Source organism: Mirounga leonina, unplaced genomic scaffold (assembly GCF_011800145.1).
Source record: "Mirounga leonina isolate KUSES-001 unplaced genomic scaffold, KU_Mleo_1.0 Mir_221579, whole genome shotgun sequence".
Classification (NCBI taxonomy): Eukaryota; Metazoa; Chordata; class Mammalia; order Carnivora; family Phocidae; genus Mirounga; species Mirounga leonina.
The window spans coordinates 14,181-33,797 of record NW_023270565.1 but is presented as its reverse complement, the minus strand read 5'-3'; the positions used below and the strand labels follow the sequence as shown (position 1 = coordinate 33,797).

Below are 19,617 nucleotides of genomic sequence, written 5' to 3'. Positions count from 1 at the left end.
CCAGGTGCCACCCCAGTCTAAATGCTTTTAATATAAGCACTTTTTCCTTGCATTTTAAACAAGGGGCCATACATGCAATATGTGTGTCTGTCAACATTTCTACAGCCACATTCATATATACAAGACCTATGTAAGACCCATGCCCATGCAGCACTGGGGAGCAAGAACTTTTGTCTCACTTGCAAGATGAAGAAAAGAAGAACTGAGCAAAGCATGGTCAGTTATTCTTCTCAACTCTGTCAAGTAGGCCGCCTCACCTACCCTGCATCAGTGAGTAAAAAGGCAGGTAGGTCAAAGTTATACTAATCAAATTCCTTTCCCATGGAGGATATATTAGAAATGAAGAAGAAAAATGTTCACCAACACTCCCCTGCTTTTACTTAACTCACTGAAATACGCCCTTAAGTCTCACTGGTGGGCAAGTTAGATTTTCATCCCAGAAGTCTCTGATATGGGTGAGAAACTGCATTAATTAATTAACTTAACTCCAAAGCTATTCATATCCACTGATGAAAACCCTACACTGTATTAGCCATCCTAAATTACAATTAACTACAGAAATTTGATGAGGTTAAATGACAAATTAAGATTAAATATATAAAGTCATTCCAATAATACAATCTGAGAATCATAGAAATGTCCCAAACTTGAAAGTAAACCTTTGCCATTATCAAATTCTTCAGGGAGAAATCAAAGGACACAGAACAAACCCTCTTACAGATGAAGATCTCAAAGTATCAAAGCCCAATTCTGAAATCATGTTTCTTTGCTATTGTGAATTAAAAGTCCAAAATCCTAAATGTTCATAAACAGTCCTCCCAACTGCACAAATGTCTTATTTGGTTCATTCTCAGTGGCAAGGTTCTCAGTGCCTGAGTAGGATCAAGGGCTCCTGGAATTTGTAGCTTTGACTTCCCTCACTGACATGGGTGTAGGCCTCTCAGGGTCTCAGCTGTTTCACTGGTCTCTCATGAATCAAGCCTTTAATGAAGATAGAGAGTTAGTAAGAAAACTTGATTTTTCAGAACTAAGCCTTACAACCAAAACACGTAGAAAGCAAGCCAACTCCCAATCCCCAGAACACTTGAACTAGGCAAATTCTTGTTCCCAGAATCTGGTACAGAATGTGCCCAAAGAAACTCAATGGCATTGGAGAGAAAGACAGTCTTTGATTTTTAGCCTCACTAGGAGGCCCACTAATCTATGCTATTTATCTGACATTGTTGACCTGTGAACTTAGAACGAGGATTCTTTCAGCATGAGGTTCATTTGGTACTGTGAATCTGCAACGTACAGTGCACAGTACTGTGCATCTATCATACATGGTCACTTCCTCTCTGATCACCCTGTTGCTCACACTGCAGTACTAAACCGATTAGCTGTCCTATCCAATGGCTTTGCATCTGCAGTCCCTGAAGTATATGTTTTACATTCCTGTGCCACTGTGGCCATTTTCACTGCCTGCTGCTATGAATTGTATAGACTGTAGAAGGCCGCCTCTTAGAGAACATTTCTTTCTCATATATATTTGACAAATCCAGAGTCAATGGGTCCACACACTAAATGGAGTCACTTGACCTATGGCAAGCCATATATGTCAATACTGACAAGTCCTGTAAAACTTTTCCCTACAATTGAGTCTTTGTCTCAATCAAACCTACTTAGGAAAGCCATACTGAAAAGTAAGCTAGGTGGGCAACTGCCTAAGACTTCCCTGCCCTGTAAACTTTTGGGCACCCTAAAGTCCAGTGCCTAAAGATCCCCCTGGTTCCTTCTTTATTCTGCTCTAGTCATTCGTCAGCCTCCTGCAACTCCCCGAGGCCCCCTTTCTTTAAGCCAGACCTTTACTTAAGTGACTACAGAAACTACCACTCTCCATGAGGTCATCAGCCAAAATCAAAGTATCTTACAGCTTGTGGAGTGGGTTGAATAATGGCCCCCAAAATATGGCCCCTCATGTCCATATCCTAGTCCTTGAAATCTATGATTTTTAGCACATTTGGAAAAAAGGTCTTTGCAGGTATAATTAAGTTAAAGATTTTGAGATGGGGTTTTCATCCTGTATTATCTAAGTGGGCCCTGAATACAATAAATAGCAAGCATCCTTATACAAGAAGGATGGGGGAGATTTGAGGCAGAAAAAAAGGAAGATATGGACACACAGAGAAGGTGATGTGTAGACAAAGTCAGAGACTGAGTGATGTGGTCATAAGCCAAGGAAGCTGGCAACCATTAGAAGCTAAAAGAGGCAAGAATGGATTCTCCCCTAGAACATCTATACAGCTCTGCTGACACCCTGATTTCAGATTTTTGGCCTCCAGAACCATGAGAGAGGAACCTTCTGTTGTTTAAGCCACCAAGTTTGTGGTCATTTTTATGGCAGCCACAGGAAACTAATATAGCAGGCATTAAACCTTTCCCAGGTGTGAATGGTTTACTGCACAAATCTGCCTGACCTAACCTAAATATGTTCAAACTGTTCCAAAGGTCACAATGTCCTGCCATGTAAGAAAGACCAAGGAACAAAACTATCTTCTCTGGCAGTACCAAGACACTTTCCACATAGACATTTTACTTTCCAAACTTCTGCTCCTTTTTATTTCTGTGTTCCCAGGTAATGCACCAAATGTTAGCATCTTTCAATGATTCTAATAAAGTACAACAACCTTATTACATCTAGGTGTGGAGTAGGTTAGGAAATAAAAGAGGAAAGACAGAGATTGAAATATTCCTTTTACTGTTATTGATAACCCAGGTTTGAGAACCCCAGTTTGAACGAGAACTAAATGGCCCTATAACTGAACTCCAGAATTGGGCAGATTACCAACTTGTAATACACAGGATGGGAGAAACAGAAGACACCCACTCGCACTCTCAAGGAAGAGAACATAGTTAGTCAAGGCAAGCATACCCAGTTAATTCTTCCTAAACTTTCTATATACATCATTTGACCACCCTACAGGCATAGTAAATAAAGAAGCAGAGCTTAAAGTATCTAAGGAGCTCTCTTGACATGACTAAATTATCCGAAGTGGGGGAGGAACATTTGGTACTCCCCACCCCCACCCCAGCATTTAAAAAAAAAAACAAACACATTTACAATGTAAAACAAATCAGAAACTACTTTAACCCTGATTTACTCTTAGTACTCTAAGAGCTAATCAGGGGGCTTCTGCAAAAACATCCTGATTAGCTGCTAATAAAACTCTCTGGAAGCAGATCCCTCTACATGACTCAGAGGGAGAATGTAGACCTGTATGCTTCAGGACTTTCTTACCAAAATACACACCATTTCTTTACTGTTCCAGCAAATATGGCCTGTGGCCTACCTCCACCCTCACATCTGTTTTTCCTGGATTAGTCATAAAGACATACATAAAAATAAACAAGAGACATAAAGTAGGAATGCATAAAATAGTGGAAAAAATCATTGTTAAGTGGAGTCAAGTACCACCACCATTTACTAAAGGTGAGCTTTCAAGCAGCAACATTCACATTTTTTTTCTGTTATATCTGTAAAGTGGTAATAAGTAATATGTATATAACTACTTTTCATTTACTGAAATCTGATTTTTATGGCTAGCCACTGTACACCAAGTAACATGCTAAGGCAATATCAACAGATGAAAAAAGTCAGTCCCTGGTCTCAAGGAATGTTGCCTAGGAGAAGACAGAGATACGTAAAAAATACAATTAAAATACAGTGTAGCCAATGCAATAACCAGGCATGCAAAAGTGCAATGGTAGCAAGGAGAGTGTGATCACAACACTAAAAGGACTTCATAAGAAAAATACCCTGTAAATTGAGTTTTGAAAAATGCAGTGGGTTTTTCCAGGTGCACAACAGGGAGAAAGGACTTCTTGGAGGAAGGAAAAGCATAATCCAATATACTGAAGTATTCACATAATCCAGGAAAGTGAAGTGTGGAGTAGCAGGAATGATGATTACATAAATTGGGCATCATGAATCTCTGTAAACAGAAAGCCACTGAACAATGACGCAACTGATAGATCACATCTGCATTTTTGCAAGACTACTTTAATGGAAACTTTGAGGACTCATTCAAGGGAGAAGAAAACAGAATTAGTAACTCCTGCAAGAAATACTAAGGACCTGCCATAAAAACCAGAGAACAAATTAAAAGATATTCAAGAAGCAGAACCCAGTGTGTTTGATGATGAATTCAAATTTGGCGATGAGAAATCAATAGGAAGGTACAAACAATGGTAATCTCAACATTTTGCTTAAAATGTTTTTTTTTTTTAAGATTTTTATTTATTTGCGAGAGAGAGAATGAAAGACAGAGAGCACGAGAGGGAGGAGGGTCAAGAGGGAGAAGCAGACTCCCTGCCGAGCAGGGAGCCCGATGTGGGACTCGATCCTGGGACTCCAGGATCACCACCTGAGCCGAAGGCAGGCGCTTAACCAACTGACCCACCCAGGCGCCCTTGCTTAAAATGTTCTTATCCATATAACAATGTACAAAGAGTTTTTAAAAGTTACAAGACAGGGGCGCCTGGGTGGCTCAGTTGGTTAAAGCGACTGCCTTCGGCTCAGGTCGTGATCCTGGAGTCCCGGGATCGAGTCCCACATCGGGCTCCCTGCTCGGCAGGGAGTCTGCTTCTCCCTCTGACCCTCCTCCCTCTCGTGCTCTCTGTCTCTCATTCTCTCTCTCGCAAATAAATAAATAAAATCTTAAAAAAAAAAAAATATTTACAAGACAGGTGCCTGGGTGGCTCAGTTGGTTAAGCGTCTGCCTTCGGCTCAGGTCATGATCCCAGGGTCCTGGGATCGAGCCCCACATTGGGCTCCCTGCTCCGCAGGGGGGGCCCTGCTTCTCCCTCTCCCTCTGCCTCTCCCACTGCTTGTGCTCTCCTGCTCTCTCTCTGTCAAATAAATAAATAAAATGTTTAAAAAAAAAAAAAGTTACAAGAGAGTAATGCTGTTTCAGTGATCAAGTCTATTGGAATTAATTTGGTTATGGCTCTGAGTTCTCTTATCCTTCTATTTCCATGGTCCTTTCTCAAGGATTAAATTATCTGAGGATCTGGCTTTCAGTTATTATTCACAATTTGTTGGTTCTGACATCTTAGTGTTAACAGTTGTTCGGTCATTAAGAAATGGTTTATTGTCTTTGTCTTTGTCATCCTTCCATGTCTTCTTTTCTTGAGGTTTTTTGCTTTAGTTTCAATCGCACATTTAACCTTTATTTTATTATGGTAAAATATACATAATGTAAAATTTTACTTTATTGTTTTTATTTTTTCTTTTTTTTTTTCTGGCAAGATGTCTTCTCAAGAGGTTGTACCCTTTGAATTCCTAGTCAGGAATGAATAGGATTCCCTGTTGTCCCACATCCTTACCAGCAAGTGGTATTGTCAGTTTTGGGTATTCAAGCCATTTCACTAGATGAGTGGAGTATCCCATTGGTGTTTTAATTTATTTTTCTCTAATGCACAATGCATATCATTTTCCAATAATTCACCAATGTTGAGCAATTTATATATGCTTATTTCTCATTTATATATACTATCCATTAAGGTGTCTACTCACGTTGCCTTATTCATTTTAATTAATTTGGGGAGTTTATTTTCTTATTGTGAAGTTTTGTTTTTGTTTTTTTTACTACTTCTTTGAATATTCTGCATGCATATCTTTCTTTAGATACGTGTTTTGAAAATATATTCTCCTAGCCAGGGGCTTTTGCCTTTCCATTCTTTGAACACCGTCTTTCATAGAATGGACATTTTAAAATTTAATAAAGTCCACATTATCAATATTTCTTCTTTCATGGATCACACTTTTTGTGTTGTATATAAAAACTGTGCTTCAATCACACATTTAGTCTTTCTTTTATGGTGGCAAAATACACATAAAATTTTAAATATACAATTCAGTGGCATTAAGTGCACTCACAATGTTGTATAACCATCACCACCATCCATCTCCAGAACTTTATCATCCCAAAGTGAAACTCTATACCCATAAAAACAACATCCCCCCCAATACCCCCTCAGCCCAACTCCTAGAAACCACTATTCTACTTTCTGTTTCTATGAATTTGCTTATTCTAAATATCTCAGCTAGGTGGAATCGTATCCTTGCCCTTTTGTAACTGGCTTACTTCACTTAGCATAATGTTTTCAAGGTTCATCCATGTTGTAGCATGTATCAGAATGTCATTACTTTTTAAGGCAGAATAATATTCCATTATATGTATATATCATACCTAGTAGGTACAATAAATACATGTATTATAGTAAAACGTAAAAATACTTATTTGGTATTAGAAATCTGAGATAACTACTTGTCTATTTTGAGGAAATTTGTCTAATAACGATTATATTTTATCAGGAGCTCAATATCACTCTGAGAAGGTGGGCTTAACCCCCACACTGACTCACTGAATGTCTTTCTTAACATGAAATATAGAAACCTGAATGTACTCTCTAAAAAAGCCTTATCTGGCATAAATTTCAGATAGCAAGAAGAAAACCTCAAGACGTTCAGTATTTTAGTTCAGAGAAGCAACCAGAAATTTAGATGATTACGTGGCACTGATAGGACTTGTTTGACATGAAAACAGAACTGTGAATCTCACAGGATCAGATGACGGTGTAAGAATTTCAAAACTTCCTGTCATTAATTGGAAATCCCATAAGAATAGCCTCTCTTAAACATACTGATAATATGCTTCACAGCTTAATGTTCAGAAGCCTATAGTTTGGCTAAATGAGCTTCAGAAAAAAAAGAGACTGGTGGTTTAGTTCCATCTACTTTGGAGCCTCTGGTTAAATCATCTACTTCTGCTGTGTTCTGTCATCTTATCATTTGTAAAACTGAGGCAGCTCTAAAAACGTGTTGCACAGCTTCATGTGTAGTTGTCTTCATTTGTTTAGAATACTGGTAGCATCTAAAATATTACTCAAAGAATGCACATGCCATCTTGAATCATCTAGCACAACTCTTTCAAAATAAAGAAAAGGAAAGGGGCCCAAAATAACTATGAGTTTCCCAAAGGGACACAATTATTTTATGGCACATTTGGAACAAGAACCATGTTATCGGCCATCCCACTCCATTATTCTTTTATTGGGGTCTGAATAATAGAGAGAAAGAAAAGTCCTCCATTCTATGTAGCTGGTGCAGGACTTGGCAAGACTGGAATTGGAGCACTGCACATTAAGAAGTATCTGGAAAATTCTTAAAACTAAATGAGATATATACTAGGTACATAAAAAACAGTGGTACCTGAAGATCTTTCTACAGAAAGAGCAGAATTGGTAATTGAAGGTATGTATGGGCTGTAGTTCCAAACAGGTTAGGTGAATTCCCATTTCCTGGTATCTTGGAGGTTCCACCCCAATATACAACATTAAACTAAAATAAACATTTGACCTAGATCATATTTAATTCTGCATGCTCATATAAGCTAACAAAATATCCCAGGTATCATTTATGTTGTCATTTATTTTTTATCTTGATTTTGAATTTCTAAGTTTTTCCAAGCAAGGGGCTGGAGAAAGGTATATGGGAGGCGGCAGATAGAAAAGAAGCTCATTTCATTTACCATGAAAATTAAGGTCCAAACAAATTCTTCATAGCTACAAGTGTCCAAACCAACTGTTTTCATTTTATAGGTAAGGCTTCTCGAAAAATCATGCTGAAGGACTTCCAATTACCCCAAAGCCCCTTATCTGTTTCAATACATGTCACTATATACTATGGGAATTCTGAGCGGCAGAGGAACACACCCTGGCTAAACATCCACATGCCTATAATGCAGATATGATGGTCTCAACCCATCCTAAACGTGTTAGAGCCTACTTTTTCCATTAAAATATTAACGGAGGACAAAACAATATACTTTTGCTTGTATAAGCTAACTCACTTCTTCATTAAAATGGATGGCCCATAAATAAGTCTGTAGTGTGGGCATCACTGGATGCTGAATGAATTTTTGTGGGTCTTATTAATGTCATGGGTTTCTAGGGAGGATCCACTCAAAAACTCTGAGTCTAGTTTGACATTTACAACTAAATTATTATGTAACCTTGAGCAAAGTAAGTTCATCCTAAAGGAAGGATCATAAAGGAAGGATATTAATACTTGCTATCCCTACTTTGAGGGTCTCTTGTAAAGTATTAAAGTAATAGAGGTAAATATGAACGCATGTATTTTCACTGTTATTGGTACACACTTGAAAAATAACTCTACCAATGCACTATAAAAATCTAGATGATATGTGTCCCCAAACTAGTTCCCAGTGCTTCCATTAAACCTACTTAAATTAACAAAAACCTATGTATTAGGTTAGTTGTCAGAGAACTACAAATACTGCTTCTTGCAGTACCTTGCCCCAACCTTCCTCTTAGCATCAATCCTCAATTCAGAAACCCTGGAGATTTGTTCATTAATTTATGCACACAATTATTCATTCAGTCAAGAAAATTTATTGATTCTTTACCAGATTTCAGGCACTGTTCTTCAGTATGTTTTATAGATATGTTTAGGGAATATAGTAGGGAACAACACAGATGAATATCCCCTCTCTCTAGTGGGGGGGAGGTGGTAAAAATAAAGAAGCAAATATATAAACTTAAGTACAAACATATAAATAAGAATTAAATAAATGGATAAAATAACTACCATGTCAGGTAAGTGCTAAAGGGAACTAGAAAGCAGGGAAGGGAGATGAACATTGTTAGTTGATGGGAAGAGGTTGCAATTTGCAATTAAATGATCAACGAAGGCTTTATGGGGAAGATAAAAAATGTTTTAAAGCTTTTTGGGTTCTTTTTTTTTTTAATCATTTTATTTATTTGAGAGAGAGTGCATGCAAGAGTGGGGGAGGGAGAGGGGCAAGTAGACCACTGAGCAGGAGCTTGATGCGGGGCTGGATCTCACGACCCTGAGATCATGACCTGAGCTGAAACCAAAAGTCAGATGCCTAACCAACTGAGCCACCCAGTTGCCACTGGGGAAGATGAAATTTAAGAAAGACCATAAAGTGAATGTGGGAGACAGCAATGTACATATTTGGAGACTGAATGTTACAAGCAGAGGCAACAGATGGAAAGCAGAGGCAAGAGTGTACTTGGAATAGTCAAGGAACAAAAAGAATGTCAGTGTGTGGAGGACAGAGTGAGCAAAGTGAAGAGAGAAGGAAGAACTCAGAAAGGAAGTTGGAGGCCTAGATTGCTAAGGCTGTAGAGGAATTTTGAGGATTTCGTTTTTGTCTTGAGTGAGCAGCTAAAGAGATTTAAGTGATATGATCTGAACTATGTTTTAACAGAAGCTCTCTGGCTGCCATATTAGAGGCTGAAGGGGAGTAAAGACAAGATCAGGAAGAGCAAAGATTGGTTTAAAGAAGTGAATTATTGGAGCATCTGGATGGCTCAGTTGGTTAAGCGTCTGCCTTTGGCTCAGGTCTTGATTCCAGGGTCCTGGGAAGGAGCCCTCCCCTGCTCAGCGGGGAGTCTGCTTCTCCCTCTCCCTCTGCCCTTCCCCTGCTTGTGCTCTTTCTCACTCTCTCAAATAAATAAATAAAATATTAAAAAAAAAAAAAAAAAGAAGTGAATTACTCAAAGAGATGTACCTTCTACTCAGTGAAGATGTAGAGCACGGATTAGTGAATAATGGCTCACCGGTCAAATCGGGTTCTTAGCCTGTTTTTGTATGATCTATGAGATAATAATGGTTCTTACATTTTGAAAGGTTGCTGAAGAAGGAGAATAAGAGGCTACAGAAACTGTACATGGCCCACAAAGCCTAAAATATTTAAAACTTGAAAAATGTTTTCCAGTACCTAATACAAAGCTGGCTGGTAAGAGGTCCCCGACAAAACTGGAAGGAGGAATACATGAGTAAATTACTTGCTGAAAATATTATAAAGTTATACAGGTGTCGAGGAACATTTGTGTTTTTACCCCTAACCTTCAAAAATAATGTCATTTCCATTGATCTATTGAAAAATAGTCTGTTTTTCTTTTTTTTCTTTTTTTTTTTTTTACGATTTTATTTATTTATTTGAGAGAGAGAGAATGAGAGACAGAGAGCATGAGAGGGAGGAGGGTCAGAGGGAGAAGCAGACTCCCTGCTGAGCAGGGAGCCCAATGCGAGACTCGATCCCGGGGCTCCAGGATCATGACCTGAGCCGAAGGCAGTCGCTTAACCAACTGAGCCACCCAGGCGCCCCAATAGTCTATTTTTCAAAACAGTAAACCAGAAGGCATTTTCTCACATAAGCAATGTCATAAACAACTTTCAAAGTGAAATAGCAAAAAATAAAAAATAAAAAATTTTTATAAAACTTTCACCTTTACATTTTCATGTCATTATCTCATTTAATCCTCAAATCAACTCCATGAGATAGATATTATTTTCCCATTAGAAATTACTACATCTTAAATCCTTAGTGATTTCTCAATAAAAGTTGAAATCTTGAATGTTACATCTGTGAATGCTAAGGTTCCGTTTTTTTTTTTTTTTTTTTCCTATGGGAATACTGGATGCTAAAATCAACAGGTATTTTCGGTTCTAGATGGTAGACCAGAAAAACATACTACTTTCTGTACCTTCTGAAGTCATATTTAATCAAAGTATAGAAATACCAAAATTAATACCAATCAAAGCCAAGAGATTGTGGAAGTCATCAGCCACAGAAAGATTTTGATACATTTCTAGAAGGCAAAAAGTGAAATGTAGGAGTGATGAATAGAACGATCCAGAAAAGACCACTCTGAGAAGGGGCTACACAAAGCCAGTTTACTTCTGCTGAGTCTTGGTTATAGTAAAAAGAAGAGAGAAGAGGAGCTGAAAACAAGGAGACAAAAGTTATTTTAGGGAATAAAAGTTCATTTAATGAGCTCCATGGATCACTCGGTCTGCCCTCCATATTACTCTGTATGAATTACAACAGATTGTTGGCGAGCAAGACAAGGCAACAGGGAATGAGTGGTCAACCACAGGCTGTTAGCTATAGTTCACTGTCACTACTACAAATTCCATCCAAGGCTGCCCACCCATGGTTTCATTTGCCATAACTGGAGATTACCGCTTTATAAATTGTCAATGAGAAGTAATCTTCCTGGCAACTCTAAATTGTTGTTATTATTAAAATATTTTTATTAATGATTAAATTAATCATTTAAAAAAATTACCTTGACAAATTCTGTCTCAACATGTTTGCTTCTGCCAAGCCATATTATCTCAGAATAACCACTTGCCATCTAAATTATTTTGCCTTACAAGGACAAGTAAGAGAATGGCCTATATTTCAAAAAAGCACCTTGTCCCTATTCCCGTTTGACAAGACAAATAAAGAGGTAGATTTTTCTGGGATATCCTTGTCCAAATTTCCTTTTATTGTCCTGAAGTCCTAATACTCATCATATGTTTAATACTTCCTTCTTGGGGAAAAAAAAAAAAAGAAATAATATGACTGTAATTTATTGTTTTCAAATATGTCTGATGTGACCACCTTTTTCAGAGTTTCTATAAGAAATCTTTGCCCAAAATTTGTACAAACTTGCTATTTTTGTTCAAACAAACAAAATCAAGAAAATTGTTCCTTATTGACTTCTTCTCAAATGATATCAAGGAATTATGGATAAATGTCATAGCTGTAAATCATTTCTGCTCCTAGAGAGGTTAGAAAGGGCTTATAATATTTCTTTTTTCCGAAGAGAATGTGGGTCTGAGTGAGACCTTTTGTGTCCTGCCAACCTCAAAGTTTGTTGGGAATGGAAGTCCAAATTTGCTATAACATACTGTAAAAGGAATCTCATCAACAGAGCTCTAAAACTAATTTTGTAACAAATGAATCATGTCCAATGCTATTTTAAATATAAAAAATAAATATATATAAAACTTTATAATGTGTATATATTTTTTTACTGATCATATGATTCTTGGTTCTGAAACTTCTGCATGTCATATTCCTAATGTCCGACATCAGCCCCATGAGAGAGAAAACACTCAAGTGAAGTAAGCCAAAGGGGCGCCTGGGTGGCTCAGTCGGTTAAGCATCTGCCTTCAGCTCAGGTCATAATCCCAGGGTCCTGGGATCAAGCCCCACATCGGGCTCCCTGCTCAGCGTGAGGCTGCTTCTCCCTCTGCCTTCTGCTCCCCCTGCTTGTGCTCTCTCTCTCTGACAAATAAAAAACAGAATCTTTAAACAACAACAACAACAACAACAACAACGAAGTAAGCCAAAGAAACAAGGTTCAAACTAGGTAAAGCCACATGTATTACAGGATTTTTAAAGTCTTTATCATGCTGAAGCTTCCGGCTCCTAGACAATAATATATGTCTCCCTTGCCAAACACCCAAGAGTATGTCTCCTCTCTTGGGCCTAAGAATTTCTAGAATTCCATTTAGGTGCCAACAGTGTGAGGTGAAGAGTGAACCTGGCTGGCATTCTCACAATGACCAAATTGTGTTGATCTCACTTTAATCCATTACATTGCTCCACTATTAACTTGCAATGAATGATGTATTTGCTTTCTAGACATGAATGAAATGCCTTACTAGACATATTCCTAGAAGGCCAGAGAAACCAATTTCTAATCCATATGTAATAATCCACCGGTGCATTCCTTTCAGGTAGATCACAATTTATCTATATCTTTATATATTTACATAAAATCTTCACATATAATCTTACATATTTGGATCCTTCAAAGTAGACCAAAGACCAAAGCGGGGCTGCAAGGCTGAATTACGACTGCAGGATAATGCTATGCTGACAACTGGTGGCCCATGACCTCCGTCTTCTGGGATCAGAATCCAGTGTGGTCCCTGATCAATTTGAACAAAAGAAGAGTTCATATTGGACAGCGCCTGGGCTCATTATAAGTACAGCACTGTGCTAAGTACCCTAAGAACTATGAAAAATAAAAATTAAAAAAAAAAAAAAATGGTAACACACACTCCAGAGTAAAAGCCCTGGGATCACTCGGGCTGGGTTCGAATCCCGGCTAAGGCATTACCATCTCTGTGACCCCAGAAGCAGTGTACATTATGGTTTTGCCAAATTCCTAAAAAGAAAGAACGGACTTGCCTGCCAGAAAGGGAGGTCATGGGATGCAGCCTCTAGTCGGGTCAGGGTTCAGAGTCGGCTCTGAAACCGCCGCCACCTGGCACGTGACTCTGGCGGCCTGGCTCCAGGCCTCGCAGGGAAGCAGGCCATCCCCTCGCAGCGCTGGGAGGCTCCCACGCTTGGCTTGTCTGGCTTGCTCGGGGAAAGGGCTGGCGACACACACCCAGGTGCTGAAGGGCCCCGGGGCCACCGCAGTCCCACACAGTCCCACCCAGGACACCCCGTGGAGGCCATGTTGGTTCTAACCAACTCCCAAAGCCAGCAGGAAGTCCCAAGGCTGGAGGCTAGTGGGCGGGGCTCCAGGGCCTCGCCCTTTGCCCTCTGGCGTGTTCACTTCCTGCGCTGGGCATGCGCCGCCCTTCTCTGTGACGTGTTCCAGGGACACGTCACAAGCGCCAACCTCCCGTTGCTCAGTGCTCGCTTGACCTCGAGAGGAGTAAGAAGCTCCGGAAGCTCTCTCCGGGTTTCACACTCCAATCTCGCGATCGTTCAGCGCACAACTAGCTCTACATGGGAAACTTGCTTTGTAAGTTTCTTCCCCTGCCCCGCCGCCGTCTCCTGGCAGGCCGTTGCCGCCCGCTGGGCACTCCTGCCTTTGCAGCCGCCCATCCTGGCCGGGACCACCCTGCTGTTCCTGCACTTGCCCCCTGCCCTGGGCGCAGGCCATGCCAGCGGCATCATAGGGCTTTACCAGCTAGCTTTCACGTGGAGCCAAGGAGGCGGTATCCGATCTGTCAGGCCGTGTGTTCCCCTCTGGGCGTCCTCCCCTTAGTGAACTGGAGGGACCCTCCGAAAAAACTGCCTGTTCGTAAATCCATGATGTTCGGACCCTCGAGAACTGTGAGGATCCCTCCTCCAGGGCGCAGATGGACTGCCCTGCGTTCACTACCTGAGCCCGTAGTCGAGGCTGTGAAGCCGGTACCATCCAATCACCAACATTTTGTAGAGACCAGAGGACAGGATGATGGGAACAGGGCCCCCCAGAGCACTGGGGATATACCGTTGACATCCAGGCCCCTGGAGACCGGTGGAATGCTCAGTTCCCACCAAGGCAGCCCTGCACCTGTGGGCCAGGCTCCCAACCCCCAGCGAGACAGCTTGGGGGAAAACACTCAGATATCTCTGGTGAGCTCCCCCTCTGAAGGCCCTGTAGTCACCTCCTCACGTGGCCCTGCTGACGATGTTGTTCCTCTTCGGAAGCCAGATACAGGTGCAGTGAGGCTCTCTGACCCAACCCCGAGCTGCCCCTTGCTGCAGGAGAGATTAACAAAGGAAGTGGTGGCTGAAAACCAGCCTAACCAGAGCGTACCACACTTACCAGGGAAGGAGACAGAGGGTGATAAGACTTCAGGCATCTCATCAAAGTACTCTTTTCCACCAGTATCTGCCACCAGTAGGCCCGGCAAAAGGAAAATATCCATGCCGCTTTCTGTGCCTCTGCCATCACCATTACCACTGCAGTGGGGTAGAGGAGAGTTGCCCCCACCTCCTAAGCTTCCTTGCATAGTTATTGACAAAAACCTGGGCACCCTGAAGAATACCAAGAGTCAGAGGAATAAGGTCTTGGAGGATGGAACACAGATCCTGGCAGGCTGCTGGGCCACTCAACCTGCCCCTTCGTCTTCCCTGCCGCCGGCCACCCACACTTTCCAAGTCCCTGTTCCTACTCCTGACTTGGCTGACCTATCTGCCAGGCCCCCAATCCCGTCTGTTCTTCCATCTTCCCCAACAGAAAATACTGATCAGGAAACTGATCCTAACTCTCCTCCTCTTAGTTCCAGTCCCACTGGGAAAATTCCACTTAAGAATGGAGACCCTCTGCATCCAGTCATCGCTGTAACACCTATTTCTGACGACTCCACACCTCCTAATACCGCAACCTTCTCATTACAGCCGCCCTCCTGCAAAGGAGAATCCCCGACCCCTATGTGTGTAGCTCCTCCGCCTCTTCCAGTCCCTTCCCCAGATAGCCCTGTTTTTGTCCAGGCTATCACTTCAAAGGCAGTTCCTTCTGCCATCACAGCCAAGTCATCTGCAAATTTGACGTCTGATGGTCCTTCAGGTTCCGACGTCATTGACATGGACACTACTCCTCCTCATCATGCTATCATTTTCAGAACTCCCCCAGGCCCCGGGGTAAGCTCTCCTTCATTACCCCAGGGCCATTGCAGTAGCAATCAGACACAGACTGCAAAGGTTCCAGTCTCCACCGGCCCATCAATATCGGTGGCCGCCTGCCCCATGCCAGTTTTTAATCAACCCTTCAGCTCCATCATCACCTCTCCGCCCACACATGGGACCTTTGCTGGGCAATATCAGACAGTGTTGGTATTTTCCACTGGAAATCCCATCATGAGTTCTGGAATCACCACCAATGCAGTAGGCAACACCCCTGCAAACTGTAACCCTCACTCGGACCCTGATGCTATGGATACCACACCTCCTTCACAGGCCGTTATCTTTCACTCTCCCCCTCAGCCCGGGGCAAGCCAGTTCCCCTTCTACAATGCACTTCCTGGTTCTGACAACACACCACCCAGTAGCAGCACTGCCGTGGCCCATAACTCTACCCATTTACCTGCACAGTCAGCCATCACACAGACCTCAATTTCTAACTACTCTGCCCCAGGAATCACCTCTCAGCCCACATTTGGGAACCAGAATGGGCAGCAGGCTGGCAATTCCTACCTGTTGGGAAACCAAGTAGCCCCAACACAAGCTATAGGCCCAACCACTCCTGTAGCCCAGCCACCCAAAGACAGCATAATGCAATCAGGTCTCGTAGGCTCTGCAGTTGCCACTGGGATGCCCAGTGCTGGGGTCAGTAGCTCACTGCTTATACCTGCTACTCCGGGCCCATCTGTGTTTATGGGAACTGCAGCCCCCATGGACGGTGGGAGCTTTGGATTTGGGGTGTCCGTCCCGGGTCCCTCCCACTCACAGGCATCTGGAGCACTCAACTATGGGGCAGGACAGAAGGGGGCACCCAGCACCACTTCCGCTCCTCTTTTTGGTCCACCTCAATACAATATGGCTGCAGCTGTAGGAGGGGCAAGTACTGTCCCAGTATTTGGAAATATGGCCTGTTCCACTTTAAATCCAGGCACCTGGGGCCAGCCCATCCAAAACACGGGCGGTGCGGTACTGGGAAAAGACAGCACTGTTCCCACCGTTGGAGCCTCTAGCGTGCCCACTACCCATAAGCGTACCCAGGGCTCATCCAAACAAAGAAAACCTGCTCCAGGTGGGAGAGCCACCACCAAGGAGAAGAGAAATGTGTCAAGAGACGTGTCTGCTTTCCCCTTAAATCCGAGCACCAAGGGCAGACCCGCCAAGAAAACAGGTGGTGCGGTACTGGGAAAAGACAGCACTGTTCCCACTGTTGGAGGCTCTAGCATGCCCACTACCCATAAGCGTACCCAGGACTCATCCAAACAAAGAAAACCTGCTCCAGGTGGGGGAACCACCACCCCGGTGAAGAGACGTTTGTCAAGAGACACGTGTGTCTCCCCTTTACGGAACACCTGGGGCTCACCGGGCCACACGACCTCTGTTGTAGTTTCAAGGACCAGCACCAACTGTATCCGTCAACCCACTTTTAGTTCTCACCTCTCTCCAAGCACCTCGGGCCCACCTGCCCAGCATACACATGGTGTGAAGAAAAAGAACATCGTCACTCCCAAGACCAGAAAACCTCGTATTCCTGCTTTACATCAGCGTAACAGTGGCCCACATGATACAAACAGAGGTGGTACAGCTGGACAAGTTACCTCATCTATGATGGTAGGCCTCTCTGTCACCAGGTGCCATCAGAATACTTGGAACCTACCTAGCACTAACACAGGTAGTGCTATGGGGATCAGCACCACATCTACTATGACTGGAAACACTAATGGTCCCCCATGCACACAGACCACATGGAACACCCCCAACCATGGCACTGATGGTTCAACGGGGGATAGCCCCATGGAATTTTAGAAATCTCCATTCGAAACACGTGGGCATGCCCCTAGTCAGGGTACTCCTCTGACTTTGGAGAAGCCAGTAATGTGTTTGGAGGCTTCTGGCCCACTGTTTCTATGCTCTGGGCATGGCACCTTCATACCCTGCCTAGGGCTTCATTGGAACCACCAAACAGTTTCTTTCTTTTGTCACGAGTCTCAACTAATATGGAACACGTATTCCTCACAAATTATATGTAACAGTAAATGGACTTTGCTGTACCAGAAACGGGCTCGGCCCCTTTAAACGGAACTTAACCTGTTCTCTTTCTACAAGTCAGAAGGAACCACCCTGCAGGGGTGTGTGTGTGTTGGAAGGTGAGGGGCACATGAGCCCAGTTTAGAACTACACCAGATTCGAGAAGTTCCAGGGTTGGAGAATAGAAGAAAGCTGCATGGATCATCAGCTGTATGTGTGCCATCCCTGGCTTGATGTTAACTTGGCTGACCGAAGCTCCGGGCCAGTTTTCCCGAGTCTTGGAACTGGCAGGATGCCACTGCTGTCTACAGATACTCCCTTCCCCCCTACCTATTTGCCTCGATGGACTCTTATCTTTCCCAGACTACATATATATACTTCTATATCTATAAAATTTTGTTCTGATTAATCTGCCTTTGCTCATGTGTCTTTTTGTCTCAACAGTGGAGAAAGAAGTAACCTATGTGAGTGGTGATGGGTTAAACCATCAACTATGGGTTTTTTTGTTTGTTTTTGCATTAACTATGCAAAATTTTCTGTATCTCAGTGACTGGGATGTGGAAGTAGCCACGTATTATGGCTGCTAGTGCTGACTCCTGAAGTCTGCATGTTGAGTGTAAGGGATGACAATCCAGGAGGAAATACGGTTCAAAGGAGGGAGAGATGAGGTGACTCATCCTTGCCTCTTCCCTCTGTGTTTCACTCTCCTCTCCCCCCAACTCTGACCTCCCTAGCAGTGGGATAACCCCTGATGTGTCAAAGGAAGTCACTTTCTATGATTTTAGTTTTTAAAAATGTTTAAATGTTTTCTTGTGTGTCTTCTTTTTTTTTTTTTTTTAGAAAGGAGTCTTTTTTTTTTTAAGATTTATTTATTTGACAGAGAGAGACATAGCGAGAGAGGGAACACAAGCAGGGGGAGTGGGAGAGGGAGAAGCAGGCTTCCCGCTGAGCAGGGAGCCCGATGCGGGGCTCGACCCCAGGATCCTGGGATCACGACCTGAGCTGAAGGCAGATGCTAAAGGACTGAGCCACCCAGGCACCCCTCTTGTGTGCCTTATTTAATTTAGACTTAGGCCAGTCATTCTTACATGTTCCCACTTCACCCAGAGAGGATAGATTTGAGCCTGGAGGAACAAGGGGAGAAAGAGAGCTTGCCTGCTCTGTAATTGTTGTAAATTTCAGTTTACTGAGAATTTATCAGTGCTGCTTAAACGCAGTAGAAAAGATCCTCTTCAATAATCAGCCCGGCTCGGATCTAAATCACTAAAGCATCAACTCACATACGTTACAATCATGCCCAGTTCTGGCTGACCCTAAGCTTTTCTGGATCTCCAAGAAACTTAATAAAGGCAAAATTCCTGACTGTGGAGTCTTCATTCTAGCTGGAGGGAAGAAAAATACAGACATGTAAATTAGCTGGTAGGGTAGCCAGTTACAAATGCTGTGGAGAATAAAGTAGCACACAGAGCATCAAGATTGTAGGCAGAGAGTGGCACAGCTTTCAATTCTAACAGTGGACAGGATAAGTCTCACTCAAAGTGGAATTTGAACAGGCTAGAGGGAGGTGAATGAATCAAATATATGAGGGGAAAGCATTCCAGATAATGGGAATGATCACTGCAAAGACCCAGAGGAAGGGTACCTGATACCCTCAAGGAGCAGTTATAAACTAATGTGGCTGGCATAGAGTCAGCAGAGGGAGGGAAGAGAGGAGGACAGAGAAGATGTGGGTTGAATTCTCGGCACCATTTATTGGTTGTGCAATGACAAACGGTAGATCCAACCTTCAAGTGTCTCAGTGAACTCAGGGCTTTTTTCCATGGCCAATTTACCTTGCAAGATTTTTGGAAGGTTAAAATAAGGTAAGGAAGTAATTTATGAGCCATGTTGTTATTCTTCTATAAATAAGGATAGATGCACAGATGATAGGTAGGTAGGTAGATAGGTAGATAGACAGACAGATAGATAGATAGATAGATAGATAGATAGATAGATACCCAGAGAGCCAGATGGAGACACGGTATATACATATATGTGCATGTTTAATGAGTTCCTTAGGCAATAATGCCTTAGTTGCCTTCACCAAGCAATTCACATAGGAGATCCCATTTTAACAGGAGCATTTAAGTGCCTACTTTTATGAAGTAAACACGTGGAAAAATATGATAACTGAGCTTAAAAATGCACAGCACTGAGCCTAGTGCAACATTTATGAGATTAGCCCTGTAAAAACAAAGAACACCAGCACAACAGGGGCTGCTGGACCCCTCCAGGCACCCGGCTGCCTGATTCATTTACTCTAAGTTGTTTATTG

The 19,617-nt window shown here is 42.5% G+C and overlaps 1 protein-coding gene across 1 annotated transcript; it reads left to right on the top strand.

Moving 5' to 3' along the window:
* The first annotated feature begins 12,699 nt into the window (after positions 1-12,699).
* Positions 12,700-17,081, top strand: LOC118026200 (nuclear pore-associated protein 1-like). Its single transcript, XM_035028957.1, has one exon. The coding sequence runs from the start codon at positions 13,614-13,616 to the stop codon at positions 17,079-17,081; it is 3,468 nt and encodes a 1,155-aa protein (XP_034884848.1). The 5' UTR covers positions 12,700-13,613.
* Positions 17,082-19,617: the final 2,536 nt, after the last annotated feature.